Source organism: Odontesthes bonariensis, chromosome 22 (genome assembly GCF_027942865.1).
Source record: "Odontesthes bonariensis isolate fOdoBon6 chromosome 22, fOdoBon6.hap1, whole genome shotgun sequence".
Classification (NCBI taxonomy): domain Eukaryota; kingdom Metazoa; phylum Chordata; class Actinopteri; order Atheriniformes; family Atherinopsidae; genus Odontesthes; species Odontesthes bonariensis.
The window spans coordinates 14442795-14469848 of record NC_134527.1 but is presented as its reverse complement, the minus strand read 5'-3'; the positions used below and the strand labels follow the sequence as shown (position 1 = coordinate 14469848).

The following is a 27054-nucleotide window of genomic DNA, read 5'->3' as shown; positions in this document are numbered from 1 at the left end:
TTTCTTTTTGTTGTCACAAAATTTGATCGAAAAATCTTTTGCATACGATTACATCTGAGCTGAGCTAAGAATCACAATAAAAGTAGGAGCTCCTTGTGGCATAATTGCTTAATTAAGACGTTTCCCCAGCTGGAGACCAACGTGCTGGATGTCTCATGTACTGTAAGCCTGTAAGTGTCTAGTGTAACTATCAGTAGAAGATCTGCTTGCAGTTGGGGTATGACTTTCCCCCTAATAAATATGTGTGTGATTGTGTGTGTATTCACTCTACATCTTTATTTACAGCAGTTTAGGCCCACAAACTGCAGACAATGCTTAGACCTCAGTCCTCAATACATTAAAACTGAAGTTGAAAATAGAATGCATGACAAGAAAAGACAAAAGTTTATAGATCCTATAAAAAGATACTTTATCATATGCTCCAAAGTTGAAACTTTGGTGACGATTAAACAAGATTCTGTGGAGTGATACATTTCTTTAACAGAACATTTTTGTACCAATCAGACATGCAAATCGGCGGGTGGAGAGTCGTGTTGTTTTTTTTAAAAAAAACATACACTTATTATTTGTGTGACAAATAAAGCTGTCCGTCTTCTACCGCTTGGCTAAAAAGAGGACACATGTGGCAGCTTCACCAGTGCTGAGGGGCGTGAGAGAATAACCAATTAAGACCTGATTAAACTTCGAGTGCTGAAGGTACCGAAACCACAGGGCATTGAGACAATATCAATCATAAAGAAATGTACATTGTTTTCCAAAAAAGGGCAAATTTCACCTATGCTTTGGGACTGTTGTTCACAAATGACAAGCGACATCTAGCGGTGGTAAAGTGAGACAACACTGTACATGGAACTACTTTCTTTGTCTCCAGTCTCTCACTGAAAACGCTTCAGTAAATCAGAGATTATTATCTAAATGCCAGAAACCACCGATTCATTGTGCGGAACAGCCTTTTTTTATTTTTTTATTTTTTTTATTTTGTTCCCATAGGACCATGTCACGACTGGCGTTATGACAATAAGCACAATAATACTAAGTAGGATACTAAGTAAGAGCGTGTGTTCCTCCAAATTCAAAACAACTTGGTGTGACACGGAAGCGACTCGTTACGTCAGGTTGTGCACATTTGCATAGGGTGCACGCAGGGTGGAAGTAGTTGTTCTCCGGTGGAGTGGACGGTTCAGTCCTCTTGACACATCCCTGAGTGCTCGGCTATGCTCTATTCTAATCAAACCGCGTGAATAATATACCAATTTGGTCTCTAAAGCAAACGTACAGATTTTCACGTGTCACTAAAAGAGCTCCCAACTTGACAGCCTCTAATTAGCGGGACAGCTATTGATAATGAACTGTTGTGCATTCTCAGACAATCAGCTAGTGTTACTTCGGCTAATGCTCCATTAGCCGTCCTGCTGTCACTGACATCATTCCGTGCGATGACGACATGATAAGCCTGCGTAACTTTTTATCCCTGGGACATTAAATTTTCAACATTTTCAACTATGGAAAGCGAACGTAGCAATTGCAGGCCTCAAACTGGAGACAAAAGCCAGCTAACACGGCTAGCAAGCTGTCGTGGCTGCTAAGCTTGCTAAAAGCTGTTTTGCGTGAGAGGAGCCGCACTGAAAACGTTGAGGTATGTTGTTGAACCAACCAAATTCTGACTTTGGTCACTTTGTTTTGCTCCTGTTTTGCACGTGATTGAGATTCGAGGAATGACCAGGGGGTGCACTCGAGATTTCTCCAAAAACCAAACAGAGCAAACTTTATTTACTCACTGTTTTAATTGCCGTTAGCTAACGCGCTATAGCTAACTTCAAGCTAACTAGCATTAATCCAGGGAAAGGAAAACTTTCAGGTAAACACCTGACAGTTAGAAAAAGTTGTGTTTTGTTGTTGTTTTGGACCTGATCACATGTGTCTCAACATGTTTCTGTAATAATGTGACCTCCTTGTGTGGAAGGAATAATAATGAAACCATTGGTTGCAATTTTGGTTATTTACCGCTCTTCTTAGGGCTGAAGTTCTGCTCGTAAATGGGAATATAAATGCTCGATAAACGCCGCTTATGTGTCCCGACATAGCATTCATTCAAACTATGTTGAAGTGTTTTTGTTTTTTTGCAAATAAAAGTTTGTCATAGGTGACACTTGTTACCCACTTCAGGCGCCTGTGCCATGGATCAGAAAGTTATGAAAGACCAAATCACAGCAGCTTGTTGCCAGTCGTTGTTCCACAGGCAGGATCTGACTGTGACTGACCAAAACTCAGCACCTCAGCAGGCCGGCTCAGATGACATGTCTTCACAATCCAAATGGGTGAGCAGCAGCCCTGAAAACCCTGACCTAGTCCTATCTGAAGACAGGCTCAGCAATGGCACCCGTGAGACTGAGACATTAGTAGCATTACACTGTCCTGGTGATGGTGGAGATGTTGCGGCAGGCAGTGAGCACCTTGCTCTGAGCAACGACGGCATGTCAGAGTTTTCCAACAGTGACCTCTCACTGCCCGAGGTCTGCATTTCTACCAACAGCAATAGCTTTGAGGATGATCTGAACTATGAGGTCCAACAAGCTTATAGGATATTCACTGGCTTTCTCCTGGACAAGCACAAAGCTATCACCAGCCCGTTCCTCCATCCCATTGGACATCATGATGCCCAGCATGGCATTGAAGGAGTTCAGGGCCGGGTTCAGTCGCAGCTCAGGCAGTCGATGTGCTTGCGGAGGATAGAGGAGAAATTCACCAACCAGGAATATGAGACCATAACGGAGTTTGTGGCAGACTTCAGGCTGATGTTGGAGAACTGTTATCGCTACCATGGGGTCGACCACTGGATCTCCAAACAGGCTCAAAAGCTGGAAATAATGCTGGAGCAGAAGCTTACATTGCTGTCCAGGTAAAGATCATGTAACTAAATACTCTGCCGACCAAGTTGTACTGTTGCTGTTTTGTCAAGTACAATTGTTAAGTGTTTTCATTATTACAGTCTTGCTAAAGTTGTGTGACTGTTTGATTTCATCCTCGTAGACCTTTCTCTACATTTGTTTAGACTGTACAAGATAAATTCCTAGAATTAATTCCCCTGTGCGTTTTAAGATGTTTTCATGCCACAGTAGAATGATAAATTTGGATTACGCAAATGCATCTTTTGAGTGAGCAGTAACCATTAAAATGAGGGTACTCAGTTATTGGAATTTAGATGTGAAGAATAAACAAACATACGTATATGTAGCCAACAAAAAATTAGCCAACGTAACTTAATTTATGCACCTAATTGGCGACGGGTGACGGGGAACTTTGACACGGTCGAGTTTGTTTTCATACATACACACATATTTTCAGCTCATATCGGATTTGGGGCTGTTTTTAAAAGTGAGCAACAATTAGCAATGTTGAGGTCAACAAAATTATTTTACTGACATCCATGAATGTTAGGCTATAATAAGCTGGTGACTTAATACTGAGTTGACGGAAATTATGCTGACAGGCACTTGACATTTTCCATGACTAGTCTAAAAAGGGAAGTCTGTCTGATTGATCACAGTATATTTCTACAATATATCTGTATGGATTACTGGATTCGCAGAATCATTTCCCATTGTGTTTACAAAACCAAATTGGTTGCTGCCGAGTGACAAAAGCCTCTGCATGCACACAACCAAACGAGCAAAGATTAGGTCACAAAAGTAAACGCAGCATCAGTTGTTGAGAGATAATTTTGCTACAGAAAAAAGGGTGATGTTGGATAACAACGCGGCCTTTGTCCGTGGTGCACCATAACTCTCTGTATGATGAGTGTCAAGACACATTCCCAGATCCGAAGGGTATAAAACCCAGATTTTAGTAAAGATCACATTTTAGTAAAGTGATTATTAGCTTTGACTGACAGATGTATATTATACAAATGCAGTGCTGTTATGGCGACTCAACCGGTCTGCTGAACTACCTAATTTCGCACTCCCAAGTCTCCAGGAAAGAAGTCGCAGCACTGAAATAGTTTAGTGTTTGCTGCCTTGAAACTAACTGCATACGTATCAAGTCTAAGACAGGCTGGTTGGCACCTAAAAAGCTGCCCAAACCAACTGTGCCCTTCCAACAACCATGTTAGCTGTTATTAATCAACTTCGGTCATGTTGTTTAACCTGTTTTTTCTCTGTCTACGTCAAACTAGGACGCTGCGAGAGAAAACAGCCCTGGCGGTCACCTCTAAAGGGCGCTTTGGCGCTGAGGAGGAGCGGGGTTCAGGGGGTACCTCCACGAGGAGAAGACTGGCTCCTCGTAGCCTGGCTACCATTACTGTTGGTGGGCATGAGTCCATCATGGTACAGGCCCTGCGGCTGGAGGAGCAACAAAGGGCAAAGGAGGAAAAGAGGTGAGTGAGTATTTGGAGGAAAAGATTTAAAAAAAAATTAAGTTGGTTGAGTTAAATTTTGATTCGAATGAAAACCAGATGGTAAATCATGTGCACCTTCCTTTTCAGGCAGCGTGAGCTTGAGAAGAAAGAGGCAGAAGAAATGTCAGCCAAAGAGGTGGAAGAGTGGGAGCAGAGCCTGCGGTCACAGGCATCTCCTCACACTGTTGACACCCTTTGGGAACTCCCTGCTATCGGGCACTTTCTGTGCCTGGCTCAGACTGCCCTCAACCTCCCTGAGATAGTATTTTTTGAGCTGGAGCGCTGTTTGCTGATGCCACGATGCAGCCTGCTCCTTTCCAAAATCATGTCTTCCCTACTGTCCCCCCCACAGCGGAGAGCCACTCTGCACCGCCGGCCCGCACTGCCATACCGCCGCTGGGAGTCAGAACTGAGGCAGCGCGTCATGGGATGGTATCGAGCTGTCGGTAACTCCCATGATCAGCGACATCGGGCAGACCAGCTGGGACTTTGCCAGCAGCTTTTTAGCATCCTCGGGGAGGTGAATCCATTGGAGGAGAAACCTTTTCATTTGTTGCACTTCTACCATCGAATTTGGCTTCTGAAGGGACTGTGTGACCATGTGTATGAAACACAGAAGGATGTACAAGATGCTGTGCTGGCCCAACCCATCCATGAATGTAGGGAGTCTATTTTGGGCTATGACAGCAAAGAAAATGCTTATATACATTTCCCACATTTCTGTGGGGCAGACTTGAGGATCTATTGCCAGAGCCCTAGCACACCCCCGGCCTTTCCTTTTCCTTCTATACTTGTGAAAAGGGTTGAATTTGAAGCAGGTACAGAGGGTGAAGAATCAGATGGAATCAAGAATGAGGGAGATAAGAATAACAGAGCGTGTGATGGAACCCCCATGGACATGGGCGGGCCTGGAGATTTTGGAAAAAGGACAATAGATACACCTGGGATTTTCAAAAAAGAAAATGGGAGCAGAGAGGAAGATAAAAACATGTTTCATTCATGGTCACTGATAAAGGAGGAGACGTCTGACTCGGGCTCCTGTGATGGAGACGACTGTGAAGACTCTAAATTTGACTTAAAAATACATAGTAACCCCTTATCCATCAGACACTGTGGTCCTGTTGGAGGTGGTGATGTGAAAATGAATATCAATGAAGAAACTGTAGATGTAGAGCTAAAGTCTAAGCAGGAGCAGGGCTTCTCACTTGGTTCAGAACGTACCATCAAAGCAGAAACACAAGATCCTTGTCTGAATGTAGGAGAGCACAGCTATACAGGCAGGTCGCCCGCTCGCTCAGTCAATCTGGGCTCCCCAGCCAAACCTCTGGAACTCAAAATGGAGGAGGTAAGTCGGAGTCGAGGACACACAACATCTCTCTGTTTGGAATGTTGCAAAGGCAAAATTAGTAATGCTAAATCTGCAGAGCATGTCTGCTGCTGCGGAACATCCGGACGACCCACACAGTTGTCCTCTGAGAGCACTCAAAACTCGAGTGAAGAGAGGGCGAGCGACAAAATGTGGACAAAAAAAAAGAAGCGGAAGAAAAAGCGAATGAGGGAGCAGCTGCTGAGGCTGAAAAGGGAGCGCAAGCATTCGCAGCATGCGGACGGGACGAGGCGGTCCCCAGCCGAGGCTGCCAAGTCTGCTGTTTGCAAAGTTGCCACGACTATCAAGAGAAAGGACAAGAAGAAAAAGCATAAAACAGGTAAAACTAGAAAAGGGAAATGGGCAGTGGGTTCGGTTTGTATTTTATGAGTGTGGGCTTTGTTTTTTCTTTTCTGTTTTCTCTTGTCACTCGAACAATGTTTAAGTGTAATCACATTTGCGTACCTTGTTTACAGGGAAAAAAACAGAAACGTTGACGACAACTGAAGATGAACCACCATCTGAGCCATCATTTAAGGTAGTCACACTTCTGTGTATATGCACTCTCTTACCTAGTTTTTTATAAGCATTCTGTATTGTTGATTTAATCTTTCCCATTCGTGTGTCTCTTTTCTTTGTCTTTATTTTTTGTTTTTGTTCCGTGCAGCTGGTGTGCACCAGTCTTGATGAACTGCGAGAGCTTATCAGTAAAACAGAAGATGAGCTTGATGACCTGGAAAGCACTAAAAACAGATTGGTAAGCTCGGTCAGGATGATTTACTCACATTTTCCAGACAAAACAATATATATATATATATTTTCTTACATTTAAATGCCGGTGACTCGAGTTTTCCTTACTTGGTGTTTGGATTGACAGGGTCGGTGGTACTACAGGAGAGAAGCAGTGAAAGATCTCCACAGCACTTTAATCAGACTTCTGAATGAGCTTTCACCCTGGGAACCCAAACTTGTCAAAGCTTACCAAAGGAACAGGTTAGGAATCTAGACGATGCAAATATCTTTAATCAAAAATTCGTCCAGAACACAATTGGGGTCCATCTGACGAGCACGAGCAGCTCTGTCGAATCGAAACACCATCGGTGAAATAAAAACAAAGCATTCATTTGTTGTCTCCTTTCACTTCGATGTCAGGCTTCGCTTGAAGAAGGAATTTGATGATTTCAAGAAGCACCCGGAGTACAATAACTTTGTGCGTGAGGAGTGTGCTTCGTCATCGTCAGATGACGATTATGACGATGACGAGGGGGATTTTGAAAAGGATCGTCGCGGAGAATCCGAAGAGGAAGACCTGGAACATATTGTTCCCCGAGGCCTTTGGAGTGGAGGTACCGTAATTAACTGGAATGACTGTGACACTCAGTTTTGGGTTGCTGTAGTATAAGATTACAATCATGTTTTGCAGGCCCTAAAGTAAGTAGAGCAGAAAATTAGATTGTTATGTGCAGAAATGCACGCATTGGTCAGCTCGGGGCCAAAATGGAATGGTTTGCAGCTTGACCAGCCGGTCACTGTCTAATGTAAACTTGGTCTGATTTCCACACATGCGATGGCTCATGTAATGCACAGTAAACCAAAGCATGTGTAGTCTACAATTGAGAAGTTACCTACTGTTTGTGTTGTGTCAAATGAACAAATGGAAAAAATGGAACTGGCAGATTAAATCTCTTAAAAAGATCTTTAATAAGAAAAAATAAAGCAAAAACAAGGGATCTCTTTGCTGGTGAATGGAATCAGACAGTTTTCAGCTTGACCAGCTGCGATCAGTTACAGGCAAACCCGACTCACGGAAATACGATTATTTATTTATTCACCGGTCATGTAAAGGCCTCAGGCGCAGAGCACATAAGCGTGTCTTTTTCACTGTGGGCATGGAAGTAAGTCTGCAGTGTGTCATATTTTTGAGGTGAAAATAAGACCTTGAGGTTTTTCTCATTGCACATGCCAACCTGGGCATGTTCAATGGAGTAACTCACAAAGGCAAAAGCAGCTGAAATTAAAACTAGAGGGAGCACGCAGCCAGCCACAAGCCGGCAATCTTTACAATCTGCTCGGCAATTTCCAGTGACAGAAAGAGAAGGCCCTGTGACTTGGTTAGATTTAGAAGAAAATGTAAAAGTTCTGCTTGGTGTTTTTATTTTTATTTGATTTCTTTTAAATTATGAACACTTAGTTAAAACAAAAAAAAATTGAATGCTATTAATCATAGTTTTAAGATGACTTAAATCAGCAGGTCAGAAGTTTTATGTATGATATTTCGAGGCAGGAAACAGTTACTCGCTATGTGATGAGATCTCGCACCCTCTTTTCTGTCTGTATTCGTGAATGCAAAGGTCTTTCAGCACTTGCACTTTTCTACCTGTACCTCCAGTAAATAACGCAGAGACACACCCTCAATCATAATGTAACTGGAGCATCTCTAATTATAACCGTATTTAACTGTCCTAGAGGAATCTAAATCAATATCACTATCTGTGCATTAAACCTGTATAAGCTGTAGTGTTGCTCATTTATCAATGTACTTCTGATAGTATTCTCTGTTATGTTCGTAGCCAGCACCAGGGAGTTTGGCGCTGAGGCTGCTGCAGAAAACACGGTTACCTGCATACCTCCAAACCACCTAAAACACCGTCGGGACAGCTCAGAGAAAAGCGCTGGTATACTGCCAAGAGAACAGGGTGTCAGCACTAACATTGTTTCTGCCAATTTGAGGGAAGAGTTGAGATCTGAACTGATCCCAACAAATCAATCTAGGGATTTGGCATGGGCAACAGGGACACCGGCTCATACTACAGCGTCGCCCACATCTCCTATCCTCCCCACTACTAGTGGACTTCCCAAGGGGTACACGCCCATCCCCACCCTGCTGGCTAAGAGTGTGGGGAACAAAGTGACCTTGATGAAAAGACCCACTGATTTCCTAGGTGTGTCACGTGTAGATGGACAGAGAAAAGGGTCTTTGGTTCCCGCACCCACCTGTGCAGTGATGAACACAAAAGTTTCAAAAGCACACATTTCTCCATCCAGTTCCCAACAGAACTTGCAAAAAATGACGGCACAGAGACCACATCAGATGCAAGTGATTGGGCAACCAGGAATTGCAAAAGCAACTCTTCCTAACACCCCACCATCCCAAAGTGAATCAAAAAACCCTGTCCAAGTGATATACAAGGTGCCTGAGGGACTGGGTCAGCTGGTGAAGAAAGACAGCAGCAGCCCAGTCATGGTGTCTGTTCATTCTGCTGTGGAGCACAACACTGCGGAGAAGGTAATGCAGCAGGTAGTGATCCTACCTTCAAACCTTCTCCTTCAAAAAAATGAAGCAAAGCCTTCCTCTTTAAATCCACAACAGTCTAAGGGCATTCAGGTTGCAGTTTCTAAGGTGGCCAGTCCTGTATGTATATCAACCAATGTGCCTGGATTCAGCATTCCTGAGAATAAAATCCCTGTTCAGCAAGTGGCCCCACTAAAAGATGGCAGGACAGGTAGGACAACTCCTATTTCTGTTTCCTCTCGTCTACAGCAAGGGATCATGAACACAGCAGGATTTAAGGGGTCACAAGTTGGTTGTGTCCAAGCCCGCAGAACACAGTGTGGCATGCCAACTCCTTCACCCACCACAAATCTTTCAAGTTCAGTTTCTACTGAGACTGTTAAATCTTCACACCCTAAACAGGAGCTAAAGACGGTGTGTATCCGTGACTCACAGTCCATCCTAGTAACAACCAGAGGTGGCAACACAGGCATTGTCAAAGTCCAGACATCCTCTGACCAGAACGCGCTTGGGGCTTTTTCCACCAGTCCAGTCATTACCATTTCTCCTCAGTTTAAAGCCTTTCTTGTATCCAAGTCCTCAACGACACTCTCTTCTTCTGGTTCCTCTCAGACGTCCCCTTCCACTCTCCCAGCACTGACGGGTATGTCAGTGGCACAACCTCAGAAGCAGGCTCCTTTGGTATTAAAGTCCCCTTTCACTGTCACAAATTCTATGCCTAGTACAGTCACAAGTTGCCCTCCTGTGACAAGCCCAGGAAGCCAGACCACAGGCCCTACTTTTGCCGTAAGTCAAGGCTCCAGTATCTCAGCTGGTTCGACTGTTGACACAAAGATTTCCCAGCTGGCGCTGCCAGCCACTGCCGGTTCTCCTTTTCCTGCGTCAAAATTAAATAATACTGCTGTTGTATCATCAGTAAGTAGTTCTGGTGTTCCCCAAGTTTTCAAACAAGAGTTTATCAGCAAGACTGCTGTGAAACGAGCGAGTACAGATGAGGGACACCAGGTTAATAAATATATCCTGGTTACTCCATCTTCTTCCTTAACCTCAAGCGTAGCCACATCAAAAGGCACACCCTCTACCACAGTATCAGTTCCCAGTTCAAGAATCACGTTCTTCAGCCAGCCTATTGTGACTTCATCCCCCACCTTTGTCGGAAGCATTCCAAAGCAGGTGATGGCTACTGGAAATAGTGGACATGAGCAGACCACTTCATTATCAAGCCAGACTCTGAGGATGGGAATAAGTCCAGTCCAACCTGTTGCCGGTGTCAGCTCAGAGGCATTGTCTACGGCTAAAAACATCACTCTGCCCTCAGGTAGGTTTCTCGGATGTGAGCTTTTATTGGAACTATGTTTTTGCTCCTGTGCTTGATTCAGGTTTTAAACTAAACGGCAATGGAGCCTAATTCATTTACAGTGAAGACTTTTTTTTAAAAAGAGCATATAAACAAGAGTTTAGTCAGAATAACAGGAAACTCTGTATTGATGGCAGTTTTTCCCACACAGTTTAACATGAAAGAGACGGTGTTTATGGAAAGGTTTCAGACCCTTTCAGTTTTTCCTCATTTTGCCGTGCTACGCATTCTTGTTGATTCAATTCATTTTAAGTCATCAAATCTTCACATTTCGCAGTATCTAATTACACAAGTGTCTAAACGCTTTATGTAGTACCTGCTTAAAGCACCCTTGGCAGCAATGGCAGCTTCAAGTCTTTATGTGTATTATCTCATCGGCCCAAGTTTTTTCGCTCTGCTCGACAGAAATGTTCATAAGCTTTATGAGTTTTACATGAAATACTGTGCCTTGTTAAAATGTCAACTTTTAACCCCCACTTAAGACCCTGAGAAATCTGGAAATCCTTGTTGCTGTTCAGAATTGACGCATATTTTTCTGCAATCACCTTTGCCTTTATCTTGACTTGTTGTCCAGCCCAACACAGCAAAAAAACCTCAGTCCGTGTGTTTTAATAGTACATATAGTATTAGGGGGATGATGCTCAATGCCAAGGAAGATTAAAATTTATGACAAGATGGTAGAGTTTTTTTCTGTTACTGGTTCAGAAGACTTTTGCCATTGCCACTGATCAGAGAGGTGTATGCTTACTCTCAGGAGAAATAGTCTGTCTTCACAGTCCAGTGTCAATTTATTCCCCCCAAAAGTTGCTATATTTGTTACCAATGCCCTTTGTCCTCCCATTTTTTTTATTTATTTATTTATTTTTAGTTTAATTGGTATAACCAAATCTATTAATTCTGGTTGGGGTTCCAAACGTTTAAAAAAAGCACCTAGAAGGCATCGTCCAGCCAGGCCAATGCTGTATTTCACAGTTCTAATCATTTTAATCCACACCAAAATTTGTACCTATGCTCCAACAAAATTTGGATCCTGTCACAGTAGCTACTGTGATAATAAGGGGTCTGAATCATTCTGTTAATTGGATATTCTAACTTCTTTTTAATAAACAAACAATGCTCTAAACATTTTAGACCTGTAATTGTGGAGAGATTTGTGTAGACTGACAAGACAATTGAATAAATCTATTTTGAAGAAGAGCCTGAAACAGCAAAATGTGAAATCATTGAAAGGGTCTGAACATTTTTCAATCAACAATGCTTGAGTTGGTCTGGGCCCTCATCCCGAACTTTAACATTACATGAAACATTCATACTTAAATAAAGTCCCATTACCAATGTTGAAATATTTAGTCAAGTATTTTTCTTGTGTGTCACCAGGGGTTCAAATCCAATTGTCAGGGAAGTTGACAACTATTGGACAAAATATTGGAGTCCTGTCACATTCTCCTTCCAAGGCTGCACCAGTGTCCGTTTCAGGAACTTGCAGTCCAACAGCTGCCACCACCACTGGACTGGTCCCAGTAACAGGTCTAATGACCGTTGCAAGTTGTTCTCCACAGCTTGGCACTTCTGTTACCACTCACTCTCCACTCATGGGTATCCCTTCCATCTCTGTGAAATCCCACACAATCTGCTCTACATCCTCATCCACTGCTGCCACCATGCCTGCAGGAAACATGAACAAGAATTATCTTGGTACGCTTGCAAATACACTGTCCAACAGCTCTCCCGCTCATGTGACCACAACTATTGGGAGCGGCCTAGCCCAAACCCCCACACCTACGCTTGACTGTAAGCCCTCATATAACCAAAGTGGCATTAGTGAGGAAAACATGTCTTTGTTGTTGTCCTCTCAACTCCATCGTAATAAAGCCCAAATCCCGCTCTCCTCTGCTCAGACCACTTCCAATACTGGCACAGTTCAGCAGAGGATAATCATCAACACCTCTACACCCCTTGCTGCTGGCACACAGATCCTCCTAAACAATGCACGCTTTGTAGTCCCGCCCCAGGGTTTGGGTACAGGCAGCCATGTCCTTATCATTTCTAGTCCTGCACCACAAGTGCCTTCTGCCAGTCCAACCAGCACTGGAGCATCAGTACTTCCCAAAGGGGTAAGCCATGCCAGTGTAACCCCTCGGGCACCAGTTTTACCCCAGTCTGCAGCAAGGATGCCTGGTGTGCCAGCTGTAAGTTCTCCTTTTGTTGCATGCACCCCAACCATTGGTCCACCTTTGCAGGCAACCGCTCCCCATGTCACACCATTCAGACTTACGGGAACACCCAGCATGGGTTCAACATTAATATCCAGTAAAACAAATGTAGTGTCAGCTCTCAGTAAGTTGCCAGCCGTTTATGCGGGTAACTTTGCATTACCTCCTGTTGGTTCATCTACTCTGGTCTCTTCTCCTTCAAGGTTGGGGACTGTACCAGCCCTAGTTTCCCCAGTGATAAGTAGTACCCCTGCTCTCAGTTTAGCACCATCTACAAACAGGGTAACACAAGCTGAATGTTCATCCACCAAATCATCTGCAGTAGCTCCCCCCTTGCTGAAATCATCAAGACCTCTATCATCGCTGCCTGTGATACCCAGCCCATCAGTGGGTGCCTTACATAGTCCTTTCATACCAGTCCCCGGTCCCCTTTCCACAGCTGCAGCTTCTGTCGTAGCAGATGCGCCCGTTTTCCATTGTTCTCCTCCTGCCCAGCAGATGGTTGCAGTGACGGCTCTTGGCCCCAGTATGCATCCTCAGCAGACAACAGTTAGAGTTGCAGCTCCCTCCACTGTTCATCAACCGGAGTTAGTGCACCAGGGACCAGGAAACATATCAATCAAAAAGCAGGTCCCAGTCATGCAGTCAGTGCTTGCTGGTACACGAACACAAGTACTGCCAACAGTGGCTGTCCCACCAATTGTCAGTGCATTGTCAAGGACGCAAGCACTGCCCATTGCTACTGTTCCACCCATTGGAAGTACTGTCAGCTCCTTTGAAACGGCACCGGTGGCAGTTGCTTCTCCATCGAGCACTTCTGTAATCATCAATCCAGCCCAAGCAATCCCATCACAGATTTCAAGATACACCATCCCCTCACCTGTCATTCTGACCAATCAAGCACTTGGAAAACGCTCTGTGCAGACCTCATCCTTGAGTATGCATACCAATGTAACATCCAAGCTGCTCATTAGCCCGGACGGTGCTGTTTTGAGCACTGTTCATTGTCAGGTAAATCCAGCAGAGCTGACTGCCTGCCCCAAACCTCTTGATGCACTGGTGACTTCCTCCAACAGTTCTACTGGAGCACTACAAACACATGATTCCGCTTTACAGCCCCCACACACAAACACAAAGTGAACCAACTGAACTGAGCGACCTGTGCAAGGGCCCAGACACCTTTTCTCTTTTTCTTTTTTTTTAAGCTGCTTAGGTTTGGAAGGACTCATATGTTGCCTCTAGTAGTAGCTGCTTCCAGCAATAGTTTGATTCATCTTACATTTTGGATAGAGTAGTTTTACCCTCTGGTTAGATAATCTTTTACATAAACTTGCTTCATCAAAAATTCTTAACCTGTAATACTGTGATGGGTTTCTCAAGTGGAAACTAATAAGATTGTCCTTGTTTGAATGTTGTAGACTTTAAGAAATTTACTTCATGGCCAGTGATTTCAACAAATCAGTGACATGGGAGGGTAGCTTAAATAAATGTCATGTCAAGCTTTGCCAGTAAAACTTTTCAATGTTAGATACTGCTTCAAGATGTATTATTTGGTTTTCTATTTATCATTACAAGTTGCTCTGCTTTCTCTGTCATCTTGAATAATACAACTGTGCATTCAATCTTTTGTGTCTTTTTTTTTTTTTTTTTTTGAAATAGTAACTGTTTTAAAACATTTAATTGTTTTTGGGTTTTTTTTAATATAAACTAATAGATGGATTTTTACTACATTTGAGTCCATATAAATGTTTTGGAGTCACATTTATTTATTTTTACCATATAGATTTTGAAAGAAATATTTACTAGGTACATTTTCATTGAACAACTGTGGACGTTACTGCATGGAAATAAATAATGCAACTGTCCCAAACAAGTGTGTTTGAGCTGCTTCTTCTTACACAGAAATGAAATGTTGTTGTTTTTTTATTGTTTCCTGAAACAACCTACAGTATATAAATTGTGTTTATTCATATGGAGATTTTTTTTTTACAAAGTGACAGATAGTCTTTTCATCTGTTGATGCATTTGGCTACAAAGCATTTGGGAACAGTAACAGTGATCTCTAATTATACAATCATCAGACAGCAAGCGGTGAAGAGTTTCTTCTATGTTTTCCGCTTCTCTGTCGACATCGCTAAGTATTCCTCCTTCAGGGGGAATAAGGAGGAGGTAGGGGTCCTGAAGAAATCTTTTCGTAGGCTGGAGGAGCATTGGGAATCTGGAAAAGAGTGCGACAAATGCCTCTGAATGAAACGACTTCAGCTCTATAGTTTTTATGACGTACTGTAAAAGTTTATCTTATGTAACATGTAACCAAACATTCACATTTAACACAGAATTCGACTTTATATCTGGTACAAGTGTTGGTCTGATCCTCCACTTTTCCTGTACACATGTTTTTTTTTGTTTTTTTTTAATACCTTTGCTTGGGTCTGGTGACATAATAATCTCCCTCAGGCATCCACTGCATTGCATCAGCTTCACATGCTCTACAGTGCTCAGAACTGAGGCTTTGTATTAAACAAGTGCTCTCTGTCTAGGATGTTGGATTGCACAAAGTTAAACTTTGTCCATCTTTAAAGCCAAAGCAAGCTGCTCATCCCTCACCACGGGTCGGAGGCTGCCAAAGTCAGTAAGAGCCATCTTGTTGTCTGCTGAAGGTCCTGCCTCTGAGTACTGGCCTCCTGTGTAACCTGGTGGACCCGATCTGGGGCTCTGCGGATTAAGAGAAAGATGTGTGAGAAGCATGAGGGAACACAGCAATGTAATGTGGGAAAAGAGAAGAACTCAATGAGAGAATACACCCAAAGAGAAACGTTGAACTTTGTAAGATTGAGATTTTTTAAACAATAACAAACCTTCCTTGATGTGTTCGAAAGACAAAGAAATCCTTCACCAACAAACTATGACGTGGTTTGCTTTGTTAAAATGAAGTGTGATGGTCTCACCCTGATTATTTTGTAGCCACTCCTCTTCTTAAAGTACCAACAGCCCAGGATGAGGAGGGCTGCAAGGATGAGCACCAGGAGAGCTATGCCCACTGCCCTGGGAAGCACAACCCGATTCACTGTTAGTTTAGGCCTACAGCGTGACTGTCACACGTAGTTTTCAGCACAATATATGCCAGAGGTGTGAGCAAACCTGTTAGACTATCAGAGCACCAAAAGCTTTATGTTACAGTAGGGTGGTGGGTGAAGCCTGCAGGTGGAAACGACTCCACTTTACAACCCTGATTTCAAAAGATAATATGCTGCTTACTCCTCAGCTCTGACATTTCCTCTTCGGCCGCTGGCAAAATAGATGTTGAAGTCTCCACGAGGCATCCCGTCTGTACGATTGCACAACATCAAGCTGAAGTCAACAGGCAATTATGTTAGAAACAAGGACTTTAAAAAAAAAAAAAAACTATTTCATCTTTATTATTTCAGTGATTAAGCATGCCAGCCAAATGCTGTCTACACACAAGTAGCCACCACAGGGTGATGCACGGTTAAACTGTTATTATCCTTTTAAAAAATGTTCATTGGCCAACAGAAGTGGTCCTTACATAGTCTATTGCAAAGGCTTTTAAAGTGAGAGGCAGGCCTCCCTAAGGGGGCTTCAAGCTGTTTCAAATGAATCAAGGTGGGGATATATTCTGTTAGTTAGAATCAAAAGAGTAACCTAAATGCTTGTGATGTGGTTGGAGATCTAAGATACATCAATTCTGAGGGAATTTGGCAGGTTTTTCACAAGACGAGATCTAACAGATACCTTAAAACAGACCATTCATGTAGAAGCTTTTTAATTCAGTCTGGACTTGTCAAATAGCAACATGTGGTTATCTTGGCTCACTTGCTAAATTTTTATGGGATTAAACAACAATCACGATCCTAAGGGCATCCAGGAATTACAACTGAACAAAGCAAAAAAAAAAGATGGAGTGACTGGTTTCTTCCTTCTTTTTTTTCCCTTCCAAACCTTCTTTGCGGGGAAGATCAAACCCCTGGTGTATTGTAATGTAACCCGAATCCGAACATTTCCTTCGAACCTTGTTTTTCAAATAACATAGAAGAGGTAGTCAAGTAGCAATACTATAGAGTCGCCTGTGGAACTCGAGCAACAATATCTACGCCGTCAAACGAGCCAAAACGTTGTAAAGCGATACAGAAAGTAAACGTGTGGAAACACAAGCTCCAAAAAGAGTTATCAGTCGTGCAAAGTGGCTCCACTCCCCCAACACAAACACCTGCTGTGGTGGAGATTTAAAGCTTCTACAGGCAGCCCACTGCAGCAGGCTGTTTTCTGATCTGAAGTATGAAAAGCGATTTCTTTTGGCTTTTAAATACAAAACCATATCGTATACTTGCTACATTTGATGGGTAAAAGTAAGACAAACAGGCCGTTTTCTTACCAAACTGGATATTTGGACAGCAGAGAACGCTTCCTCTGGTTGGAATCCCTCCTCAGAAAGACTGGGTCCACGGAGGTCTGAGTTACTTCACTTCCCAAGTATCTAGCTGCGGTGTGTTGGAGAGCAGAGAGGGGCAACACACACACAAAAAAAAAAAACCTCATGACCGTCACGGGTTAGAGACTCATGTTTAAACCTACTGAAGTGGAGTAATTACCGTGAAACCCTGCAGCCCTAAACACAACATTTTTGTCCACTCGTGAAACTCTCGGCATCAGCTGCTGGTCTTTCATGTGAGACATAATGTGCGTGTGCACGTATGCGTGTGTGTGTGTGTGTGTGTGTTTTTTGGAGGTCAACATAATCCAAGAGCAACGTTGTAACACCTTCAACCAAGGAAATAACGGTCAAATTATGAGGACAAATGAACCATAATCACCTATTTCAACAAGTTACAGGTAGCTCGTATTAACGAGATTATGATTGTGTCAGAAAATATCAAAGACTCAAAAAAAATTCTACAAGTTAGCAAACTGCTTCTGAAAGAATATATTTAAATTCCAAAGGAAGAGGGAAATACCACGGAAAAGACCTCTCAATAATTTGTGTGTAGCTCACGATTGTTCAAGTGTAGTCGGGTCTACTTTTTTTTTCTCATAGTCTGAAGCTTGATGAGTAATGTTAACTTTGATCTCTAATGATTATTTTGGCCAAGAGTAAGGAGAACATAGAAATGGTTGTATTTCCAGTTGCAAAGAAACGTTTTGAACTCTTTAGAAAGACCAGGATTCTGTATTGATTGGTCATAAAATAATGCCAGGTCCTTGCCACAGTTATAGACCAATTAAATCTGACTAAACTGCCAATACACGAAGAGTTTTGGTTTTAATGTCTTTCTTGAATACACTGATTTATCATTCACGGTGGGAAAAGTATGTGAACCTCCATGTGAATCAGATTTCCCAAGGGCTGCTTGCTGCAGTTGCTCCAGTGATGAAGATTTAATTTGACATGTGCATTGTGGGATATTCAAATATTAATAAAGCCTGCACTTCTCAAGGGAGAAGATTTCGTGAACTATCCTGTGATCAAAATGTTCAGATCATCTTAGAGGAAGCATTATAGGGTTGGAGAAAGGTCCAACAGAATTTCTAATTACCTGGGTGTTAATCCATCCAAAATAAGTCAGATTTTCTACAACCTCAGGGCACAATGTGGAATCCTGAAAGATATTTTAAAAAGCGCTCAAGATTAAATGTGCAACTGTCTGGAGTTTTCTTTTTGTTCGTTCAGAATAATAATTAAAAAAAAAAAAAAACTGAACGTGTAAGGGGGTTCGTGTCAAAGTCTCCATAGTTGTGATACTGAACCCCGGAATTGCCCATGATGTATATTTGTGTGAGGTGAATGAATCCAGCTCACTGAGTTGAACTGTGAAGCGGGTGTGTCATGGTTGTGCCACCTGAGAGCTCGGACGACTTCCAATAACAGCAATGAATTCAAGATTAAAGATATTTCAAGCAGTCAGTGAACACAAGCTAAGGAGAGGTTTGGTGAAAATACAAATCGACAACAAAATATTTTGCGAAAGCATGATGAGGTGGTGTGGTAGGAATTGAAAGGGGCTGTTCAATTCAAGTAATCTAGAAATATTGAAGATATTCAGCACTTTTGAAGGAGTAAAGGTCCAAATTTCTATTTGTAAAAGTCTCCCCAGATACAGCAAAGTGTGATGGATTCCAAACAGAGTTCCTACATTTGCTCATTGCATGCTCTTTCAATCTTGCACTGTGAGTAATTACTCAGTGTGCTTATTACAGTCAAGAGAAGTCCATCTTACATGTCATGACTGAGACAATATACTTGTAATAAGCTTGTGTGTCATTAGATCGCCTGCAGGTTTGAGTTTTCCTCAGAGTTTTACCCTCACTTACACAATGCTTTCTACTGTTTTTGTCCGCTTTAAGGATTCAGCCGCTGCTGAACTGCTGGAACAGGAGATGCCATCAGGAAAAGCAGTTTGCAGATTGTTTTCCCCCCACAAGGGGGAGACCACAACCTTTTATTTTTGAACTGAAACAGCATTACACTGTCTCAATCTAAGGCTCAGTGCTTTGCAGATGGCCCACCAGGCAGTATCAGTGATTTATTTAATGCCCTATGTGTAACTAAACTGCAAACACACTTAATTAGCTTGGAGCATGTACGGAAACCTAAAAAGAACGGAGACTTTTGTTGTTTTGGGCAAGGCAGGGTTGCATTTTAGTTGGAGTCGGTCAGCTGATTGCCTGACTGTTCGTGTGTTTATTGTGACAACAAGTCTGCAAGACCTGTCCATAGAAAATAAGTCAGATTTTACTGGTGTGAACGGACTCTAATAGCAAACCTCCTAGCAGTTTTTTTTTTTTTTTTTTGCGAAACATATAAAGTTGGGATGGCAAAATCTTTCCAACAACAGATGTAGCCATTACAGGAATGGTTCGTCACTGACATTATTCTGGTCTTCTTTAACAAAACTTATAGAGTTATTTAGTGAACGTAAACTTTTAATCGGACACTGTTTCAACTTGGTGATATTCAAGTCCAAATCATACAAAAGGTTTGGGAAGTACAGCTCTTCAGATGTAAATGCCTCGCTTTCAGGGGGCAGAAAATATTGTAACCCTAATCTTTAAAACGGCCTTAAAAAATGTTCACTAGTAGTTTGGCAGGAACCCCTTTTTCTGGCAATTCTTACATCAGTTCTGGGCTCCAAAGACACTTTTAAAGAATGGGTTTCCTTTTTTTTGTGATGCTTTGCCAGACTTTAACTGCTTTACAGTTGCTGACTGTTTGTGGGTCTTTAGATGTGTGTTCCCCAGATCAGTTGCAGCTCGACTTTTCACCTTCTCTCACCCTATCACAGGTTGTTTTTAGTTTCACCCAATCTTCCCACGATCGCCTCTTATGTGTGAGTTTTTTATTTTTTTAAATTTTTTTGCAGCCTGAGCACAACCCAGTCTGGCTCGATAGCAGGATTTGGGTTGGCAGCTTCAAAATACAAATACCACACTTGTAATCAGCTCTAGATCTTTTTGAACCAATAGTTTTTGGGATGTTTAGTGTTTTTGTTCCCCCAAAGAAAGTGAGCAAATAACGACCTCCAACGTCGAATCACATCGTCAAACAAAGCCCGCGTGAGTGGCAGCAGCCCCCCCTCCCCAAAAAAGCCACCCCTAATATATGCTAGTTTTGGGAAATAATAAAAACATACCCCGACTGCTGTCGGGGATTACTGCTGCCGTGTTGCTGTTACACAGAGGAGCTGTTTGAACGGTGGGACGGAGAGGGAGCTAGAGACTCCTCTCCGGCTCCAGCTGCCATCCTACTCCTGCTCCTCCCCCTCCTCCTCCCCCTCCTCTTCCACCAGAACCACTTCTCTTTCTCATCACATCCAGAGGTAAATAAGCTACATTCAGCAGCAGCATCCTCCTTTCAGACATATTGTTTACCTTCCTGTGTGTTTCCACTGTGACAGACACACCAGACAGTCGTGGGGAAACATGAACGGAGTCAGCCGAGGGGGTAATTCTGATTTGTGATGGGGTCTTTGCTTTGTACCCCTGCCTCCTTGGCGTCGGGTCAGGGTTACGCTTCCTTTAGGCAAGTCCGAGGTCCACTTTGTGAGCTAGAGATGCGTCGATTGAGGCCACAGCGAGTGTGAGGTGAAAATCGTAATTAATACGCAGCCTGTATGATAAAAAGAGCGATGAATAGAAGGCAACCCGAGGCTAACTGGCTTTGATGCACGCTCGGTGATGCTAGCTAAGGCAAGTTACAAATTAAGCTATTCCTAGCCAGCTAGCATATATTAGCTACATCTCCAGTTGTTGCTAGCCGGCTAACCGCGAGTAGGTTTTTGTCACTTTCTCAGACGTCGTTTCGGTTGTCTTCCTTATTGCACACGTCTTAAACGCCCAACATAATAATAACAGAGTAACAATACAGTCATATTTGTTGGCGAGGGGAGCTAATGTCGCTGTTATGGATCCGGACAGTCCCGGGAATCTTAACTGACACGACAACAAAAGAAGAAAATGAGGTATAACTAGCTCACATATGAAAGGGTTTATACATCGCCAGTGGATTTTGTTCGGTGTGTTTTAGCCGCGAAAATGAAGTTAACATTCCCGACAAACAAACGTGCGAAGCTGGCAATGCAGAGACGCAATTGCATATAAAAGTCTCAACTTTTTCTTTTCTACATCCTAATTAGACCAGATTAGTCACTGCCCGTGTTTATTTGCTGTGCACGGGACGTTGCATTTGGACGTCAGTAACAATATAGTTATTCACTGTATGTAAGTGCATTTTGAATTTGAAGAAGTTAAAATTTCACGGATGAAATTCATATGGTGGAGGCGTGTATTTTCTTTGTAGAAAATTATGTCCCGGAACACGATGCTTCTCTCATGGACTACATGACCAATAAGTGATAACAACCTGTCCAGGCCTGCTGTAGTTCTTGCATAAGTGTTCTAAGTCAGGAACACAGTTATGATGACACTGTAATGCTAATACACTGTAATATAGTCCACTCATAAGCTGAAAATGGTTTTGAATCCCCATTCTAGGAAGAGGCACACATTAGTTATGCGGAAAAAAATCGGCCAATTCTCAGTATGGAAAATCCCAAAGGGAACAGCTTTGCATAGTGTGGCTTGTGATTCTTTTGAGAATAAACACCTAATGTTCACATCTTCTTCTTTGCAGCACTTTGGAGATGTAACAAATAGACAGAGGTTGGTGATTTTGAGCTGCCTGTGCACTGACACGACCTCTTGACCTCATCTTCAGCATGAATGGTGATATGCCTCATGTTCCCATCACTACTCTCGCTGGAATTGCTAGCCTAACAGACCGTAAGTGCAATAACATTCACTTTAAAACTGGTAACTCAGGCTAAACACTAACATTCAGACCGAGTTATGGCATAACTGAGGATTGCTTAACTCGCCTTCAGGCCAAAACTGAGCAGACATGTAGTTAACCAAAAAGGCTAAATACTATCTGCTGGAGATTTCAGTGCAGACCGAAGGGAAGCTGCTTGTGTTTCTGAGGTGAGGTGGAGTTAGGTTTAAGGAACCCAGACCAATTTCAATTTAAAAAAAAAAATAAGCGTGAGAGTAAATATTAAAACAGTTAGCCATGGTAGAATGTACAAATATAAGATTTGCTGCAGAATTAATTGATAAATTAGTTTAAGTGATTGATGAATGTGACTGTTTAATCTTCCTCATTCTGACATTTCCTTGTTGAAAAGATTTTTTAAAGAAAGTAGCTACACATTTGTCATGGTATAACACCATTTCTTGGTCATGGCATGTATTCCCGAGCCCTTTAAAGACTTAGGACTGTATTCTCTTTTTCAAAAGGATCTAATGATTTCTTCATGTTGTATCTCCTGTTCTTTTCCACTCAACCCAACTTTATGTTTCAATCATCTTTTAGTGTTGAACCAGCTACCATTGCCTTCTCCTCTTCCTGCCACCACCGCCAAGAGTCTGCTCTACAATGGAAGAATCTCCGAAGAAGTCAGCAGCATCTTGGTGTGTCGAGACGAGAATCTGGTGACTCAGCTAGCACACAGCCTTAACCAAGTCTCCACTGAACACATGTAAGCACTGTTTACTTATTTTTCACGTAATAGCGCTTTGAGAGAAGAGAGAATTACAACAATTACTCCAGAATGTTGGATGCTGACTGTAAAATCATTTTTTTGAAAACGGAAAGAGATAATTGTTATGACACCGTGATTGTCAGCAGCCGTAATGGATGACACCGTTTCCTTGAGCAGTGAAGCGGGTCAACCGGACCACATAAATAACATCAGACAGTTCTTTTGTTTGTTTTCCAGAGAGCTGAAGGACAACTTGGGAAATGATGAACCAGAGGGTGACATGCCAATACTTCTTCAAACTTTACTGTCCAGGGACCCCAGAATCTTCGGGGACAAAAGTATGCTAACCCAGTACAAGGTTTGGGGTGGTAAGAAGGGACACTTAGACACTGCTGACTTACCAGAGTTACTTACTTCACTACAAGTGGTAAGGAGCAATACTAACACTAAATACAGATAGATGTATTTTATATCTAGCTCATGGACTACAAACAGGTAGTTAGCTTCTATCTATCTTCTATCTTTGTATGTGAAAAGTGAAAAAAATACACCCTCTGCTGAGGATTTTGGGTTAGTTACCTTTGATCAGCAACACCTGGTTCCAGTAAACTAACATTTCAAAGTCCCGTCATTGTTGTGTGGTTGCCAGGTTTGTAAAGTTTTGTTACTCAGAACAGAGCTTGAGTGGCTCTTTGATGCATTGGCGACTAGTTTTCAGGCAAACCATATGCAAATAAATCAGGGCCTTTACTATTCAGCAGAGTAGTGGCTTAGGAGGTTACTTCAGGTTAGACCTTTTTTTAAATTCCTTTTTATCGTCACATAAATAGTTAACTTTTTATAGTTTTTATCACCATGGCAGCCTATGCTGGAGACCATACCGCCTCGGGGTTAGCTTATATTCAAGATGAAAAAAACCCACAGATAATGCACCACTTCCAGGCCAATCACTACTATAAAGACATTGGATGTGTGGAGCTTTTGGCTTTCACTGGCAAGACATTTCATTAGAGTTATATCAACGGAGGGAAACACTTATCTTAAACAGACACATATCACTCTGAAGCTTGTTGTTGTTGAACTTATATGTTTTGAGACTAACTTTACATCTATATGTACATTTTTGTTTTCCTAAATATTGAACTTGTCATAGATTTTCTTGCAGTCTTCTCATACACCTTTGCCAAAGTCCTTCACCCGAAAACCGGCATATAAAAAGTGGTTATACTTATTTGACAGTGGAATAACTTTTTTAAAGCAAATTTTGTTGCTTGCTTGGACGTAGAAAATAAACTTACAGACAATGGGGCACTCTAGACTGTTGCTACCTTTGAGATAATTTTGATCTCAGTTTGCCCTCTAAATAGCCTGGATCCAAATTCTTCTTGTGTATTTGGTAAATAGGTGTGATTCCCTCTGAATAGCGGCACGGCAACAGCTTCTTGTCATCTCTGCTCAGGGTCTTGGCACACCAAGAGGAGCGCTGCTCTCTGCCCCCTTGTTTTGCACACACCTCCGTGGTGACACAGCACAGAATTTAGTCTGCGTGTTGCCACAGAAAGATGTATTTACACGAAACTCGGAACAAAAGCCTTAAAGCCTTTTCTGCATTTGTTTTGTCATCAACAGTGATATCACTAATTGCCATAAACACTTTCACGTTTGCCTTTCAGCTTTTGTTCAGGGAAACCTTTTTTGACTATCAGCTGTTATAGCCCGCTAACACTTATCATTATGGAAGTAATAGCAAATATACAGTTTAGTATACACTTGTATTCTTTAAATACTCATCACTTGGGGGGGGGTTGTCACCGTGAACACTCTATCAACCCCTAGATGTGCGTTATATGTTATAGAGTGTCTTTTATCTTAACTGACAGACTAACCTGATGAAGCCATGAGAGGAGTGTGTCAGTGTATCATAGCTGAATGTGACATTTTTATTGTCAAGGGTATTTTAAAGGCTGGACCAGCAAAACTGTAGCAATTGTTTAGGGATCGTCAACCACACAATAATATGACGTTCTATGTACGGTGAAGCCATGTTTTCTTCAACCCAACTACCATTGTAACTATGCCCCCATAAGTGACCATAGAATTGAATTAACACATTTCTGACATAGTTAATTGGAAGAAAAAAAACAAAAGAAAAGAGATATAGATACTTGTATCAAGTTGGCCTTGTCTAATATTTTTGCATAGTTATATCTCATTATTAAATTTCATAACTTGGCTTTGGCTGTCTAGTAATGTTTCTTTGCAGATGGGTTTGGTTTAGCAGGGGAATTATATAACGTATTTAGGGCTTCACGTTTTTATATCCATAACCGTTTATTTGCTTTTTTCCTTGTCTCAGGTGTACTGCAGCCACCACTGATCCAACAATATAAGATTTCTCAGAATCAGGTTCATGGGAGTCCGGGATTAAACTATCAGCAAACCACTGTCTCTCAAAGCCCCTCTGGGTAAAGCTGTACCACCTAATTGTCAGATGATGAAGAAGCAGAGGCCTCTGTATTTCTACTAAGACTACTTCTTCCTCTTTTCACAGATGCTTTACATCCCCACAGTCTGGCTCAGCCACTCAGTTTGTACCCCAGCAAAACAGCCCTATACCCAGTCCCTATACCCCCCAGAGTCCTGCAGACTACATGCAGTACAACCCACCGAGTTATTCTCATCATCATCAGACTCAGCAAGGTGAGTACACATCCTGTCTTTCATTTTCTAGCCTCCCTGGTCACTGAAGCGTGAATACATGATATTGAATATTTTTGTTTACAAGCAAAAACAATTCCTGTATAATAGCTTGTGGGGATTGTGATGACCGTGACAGGGAAGTGGACATGTGATACTGAGTGAATTCAACCACAAATGCTCAGTTGCAAGCCACAACCTGTAAATACCAGGACCTATGAAAAGCATGGCCTCCTACCCTTGTTGGGAGGGGTAAACTGAACAGTACTTTGTTTAATCCCTGGTTCCTGCTGTGGGAACGTTATGGGTTAGGAATGAAAGTTCCCAGTCTCTAAGGAAAGCTTCTACAGTAGCTATTAGCTGCTTTTTTTTTTTTTTTTTCGGCAGGGCAACAAATCGCTCTTTGTGTGCATTCTTGTACTTTTACAAGTAACACATGCTCAAACGACGATTCAGCTAAACTTTAACATCATTGCTTTTCATGCATCCTCGAGTGGCGAGGAAAAAGTTGATGAGCTGACAACTTAATATGGCAGGGTGAAAGAACGGCTGTCCGATTAGTTTGAAAGATAATGTACTTTCTGACAAGTCAATGCGAATAACTTCTTAAAGTCTTTCATTTAAAAGAAAAAGTGGAAGAAAATTTGCTAGAGATTTTTTCTCTCTCTTTTAGTAGCCAGTGGTGTGAGGAATATCCTTGACAGCAAAGTCTCTGGACAGCTATCAAGTAATTCATCTAACCATAATACAAGGCTAGGCTCAGATGAAGACTACATAAATGTGGGTCACAGACTGGGAAACGAGGTAATGCACCGAATCAAGTCATACTGAGCTGAACCTCAGCAGACTGACTATTAGAGGTAAAAATAAATGTCTTGTGTTCCAAGCAGGAGAATGAATCTTCCATGAAGGCTGCTGCACTTTCTGTTAAAACATCTCAGCCTGCATGTTCCCCTGCTGGGAGTGAAGACCCTGCAAAACGTATGCAGCCTTAGCAACAAGTTAATGTACCTTTTCCACAGTCCATGCTCCGTAAAGGCTTATACTCTTGGTCTGTGTGTCTGCAGGGTCCAGGCCTTCGCTTATCATGCAGTCACCTTCACCTGAAATGCCACACGGTGCAGCGCCTGACCGGCTCTACACCATGGCTGACCGCAAAAAGAAGCAGAGGGACAGGAGTAAAGAAGAAAATGAGCATGTGGACAAAAATGCCTTGTATGACATAATTAGTTCTCCATCGAAGGACTCTACCAAGCTGACTTTAAAACTGTCTCGAGTGAAGAGTGCAGACGTCAGTCACTCTGAAGAACAATCCCCCAGGTCACACGTGGACTCGGACCACGAAACAGTCACGATGAACAATAATAACAATAGGTTGTCAAGTATTCCCCAGGACTCCTCACACAAGTTGGAGGATGAGGAGCAGGCAAACTGTCCGCAGGTTGCTACGCAGCCAAATTCCAAGGAGACAGGAATCATCAGCGGGGTTGTATTTGATGATACTGAGATAGACGCACTCGCAGAGATTGAGAGAATTGAGCGCGAATCAGCCAGTGAGAGAGAGCGGTGCTCGAAAGAAGTCCAGGATAAAGGTGAATTTTTATGTGTCTGGTTTTGCCTTGTGCCTTCTTCCTTTTTTTTTTTTTTTCATGCCCTGAAGTTGTTTGTAGGAGGCTAAGTT

At 42.3% G+C, this 27054-nt stretch overlaps 3 protein-coding genes across 9 annotated transcripts in view; 2 read left to right on the top strand and 1 right to left on the bottom strand.

Moving 5' to 3' along the window:
- The first annotated feature begins 1114 nt into the window (after positions 1-1114).
- On the top strand, positions 1115-14462 carry brd10 (bromodomain containing 10). The gene is made up of 10 exons (XM_075455185.1): positions 1115-1636; positions 2167-2899; positions 4175-4375; positions 4484-6102; positions 6239-6300; positions 6430-6519; positions 6640-6755; positions 6915-7108; positions 8333-10372; positions 11789-14462. Exons 2-10 carry the CDS (start codon positions 2178-2180, stop codon positions 13762-13764), a joined length of 7020 nt encoding a protein of 2339 aa, XP_075311300.1. The 5' UTR covers positions 1115-1636; positions 2167-2177; the 3' UTR covers positions 13765-14462.
- A 127-nt stretch (positions 14463-14589) lies between these two features.
- Positions 14590-17186, bottom strand: mlana (melan-A). Its single transcript, XM_075456323.1, has 5 exons — positions 17018-17186; positions 15883-15975; positions 15573-15669; positions 15232-15339; positions 14590-14842 (listed from the first exon to the last, which is right to left on the bottom strand). Exons 1-5 carry the CDS (start codon positions 17179-17181, stop codon positions 14774-14776), a joined length of 531 nt encoding a protein of 176 aa, XP_075312438.1. The 5' UTR covers positions 17182-17186; the 3' UTR covers positions 14590-14773.
- Positions 17187-20407: 3221 nt separating this feature from the next.
- Positions 20408-27054, top strand: part of LOC142373188 (nipped-B-like protein B) — a 28644-nt gene continuing 21997 nt past the window's right edge. For 2 of the 7 annotated variants that reach the window (XM_075456316.1, XM_075456321.1), the window contains exons 1-9: positions 20408-20456; positions 21770-21918; positions 22508-22673; positions 22914-23014; positions 25033-25141; positions 25228-25376; positions 26047-26177; positions 26261-26354; positions 26441-26965. In XM_075456316.1, the coding sequence (XP_075312431.1) occupies positions 21855-21918; positions 22508-22673; positions 22914-23014; positions 25033-25141; positions 25228-25376; positions 26047-26177; positions 26261-26354; positions 26441-26965 (1339 nt within the window). In that variant the 5' untranslated portion in view covers positions 20408-20456; positions 21770-21854. The other 5 variants (XM_075456320.1, XM_075456319.1, XM_075456317.1 and 2 more) reach the window with 5 other exon arrangements.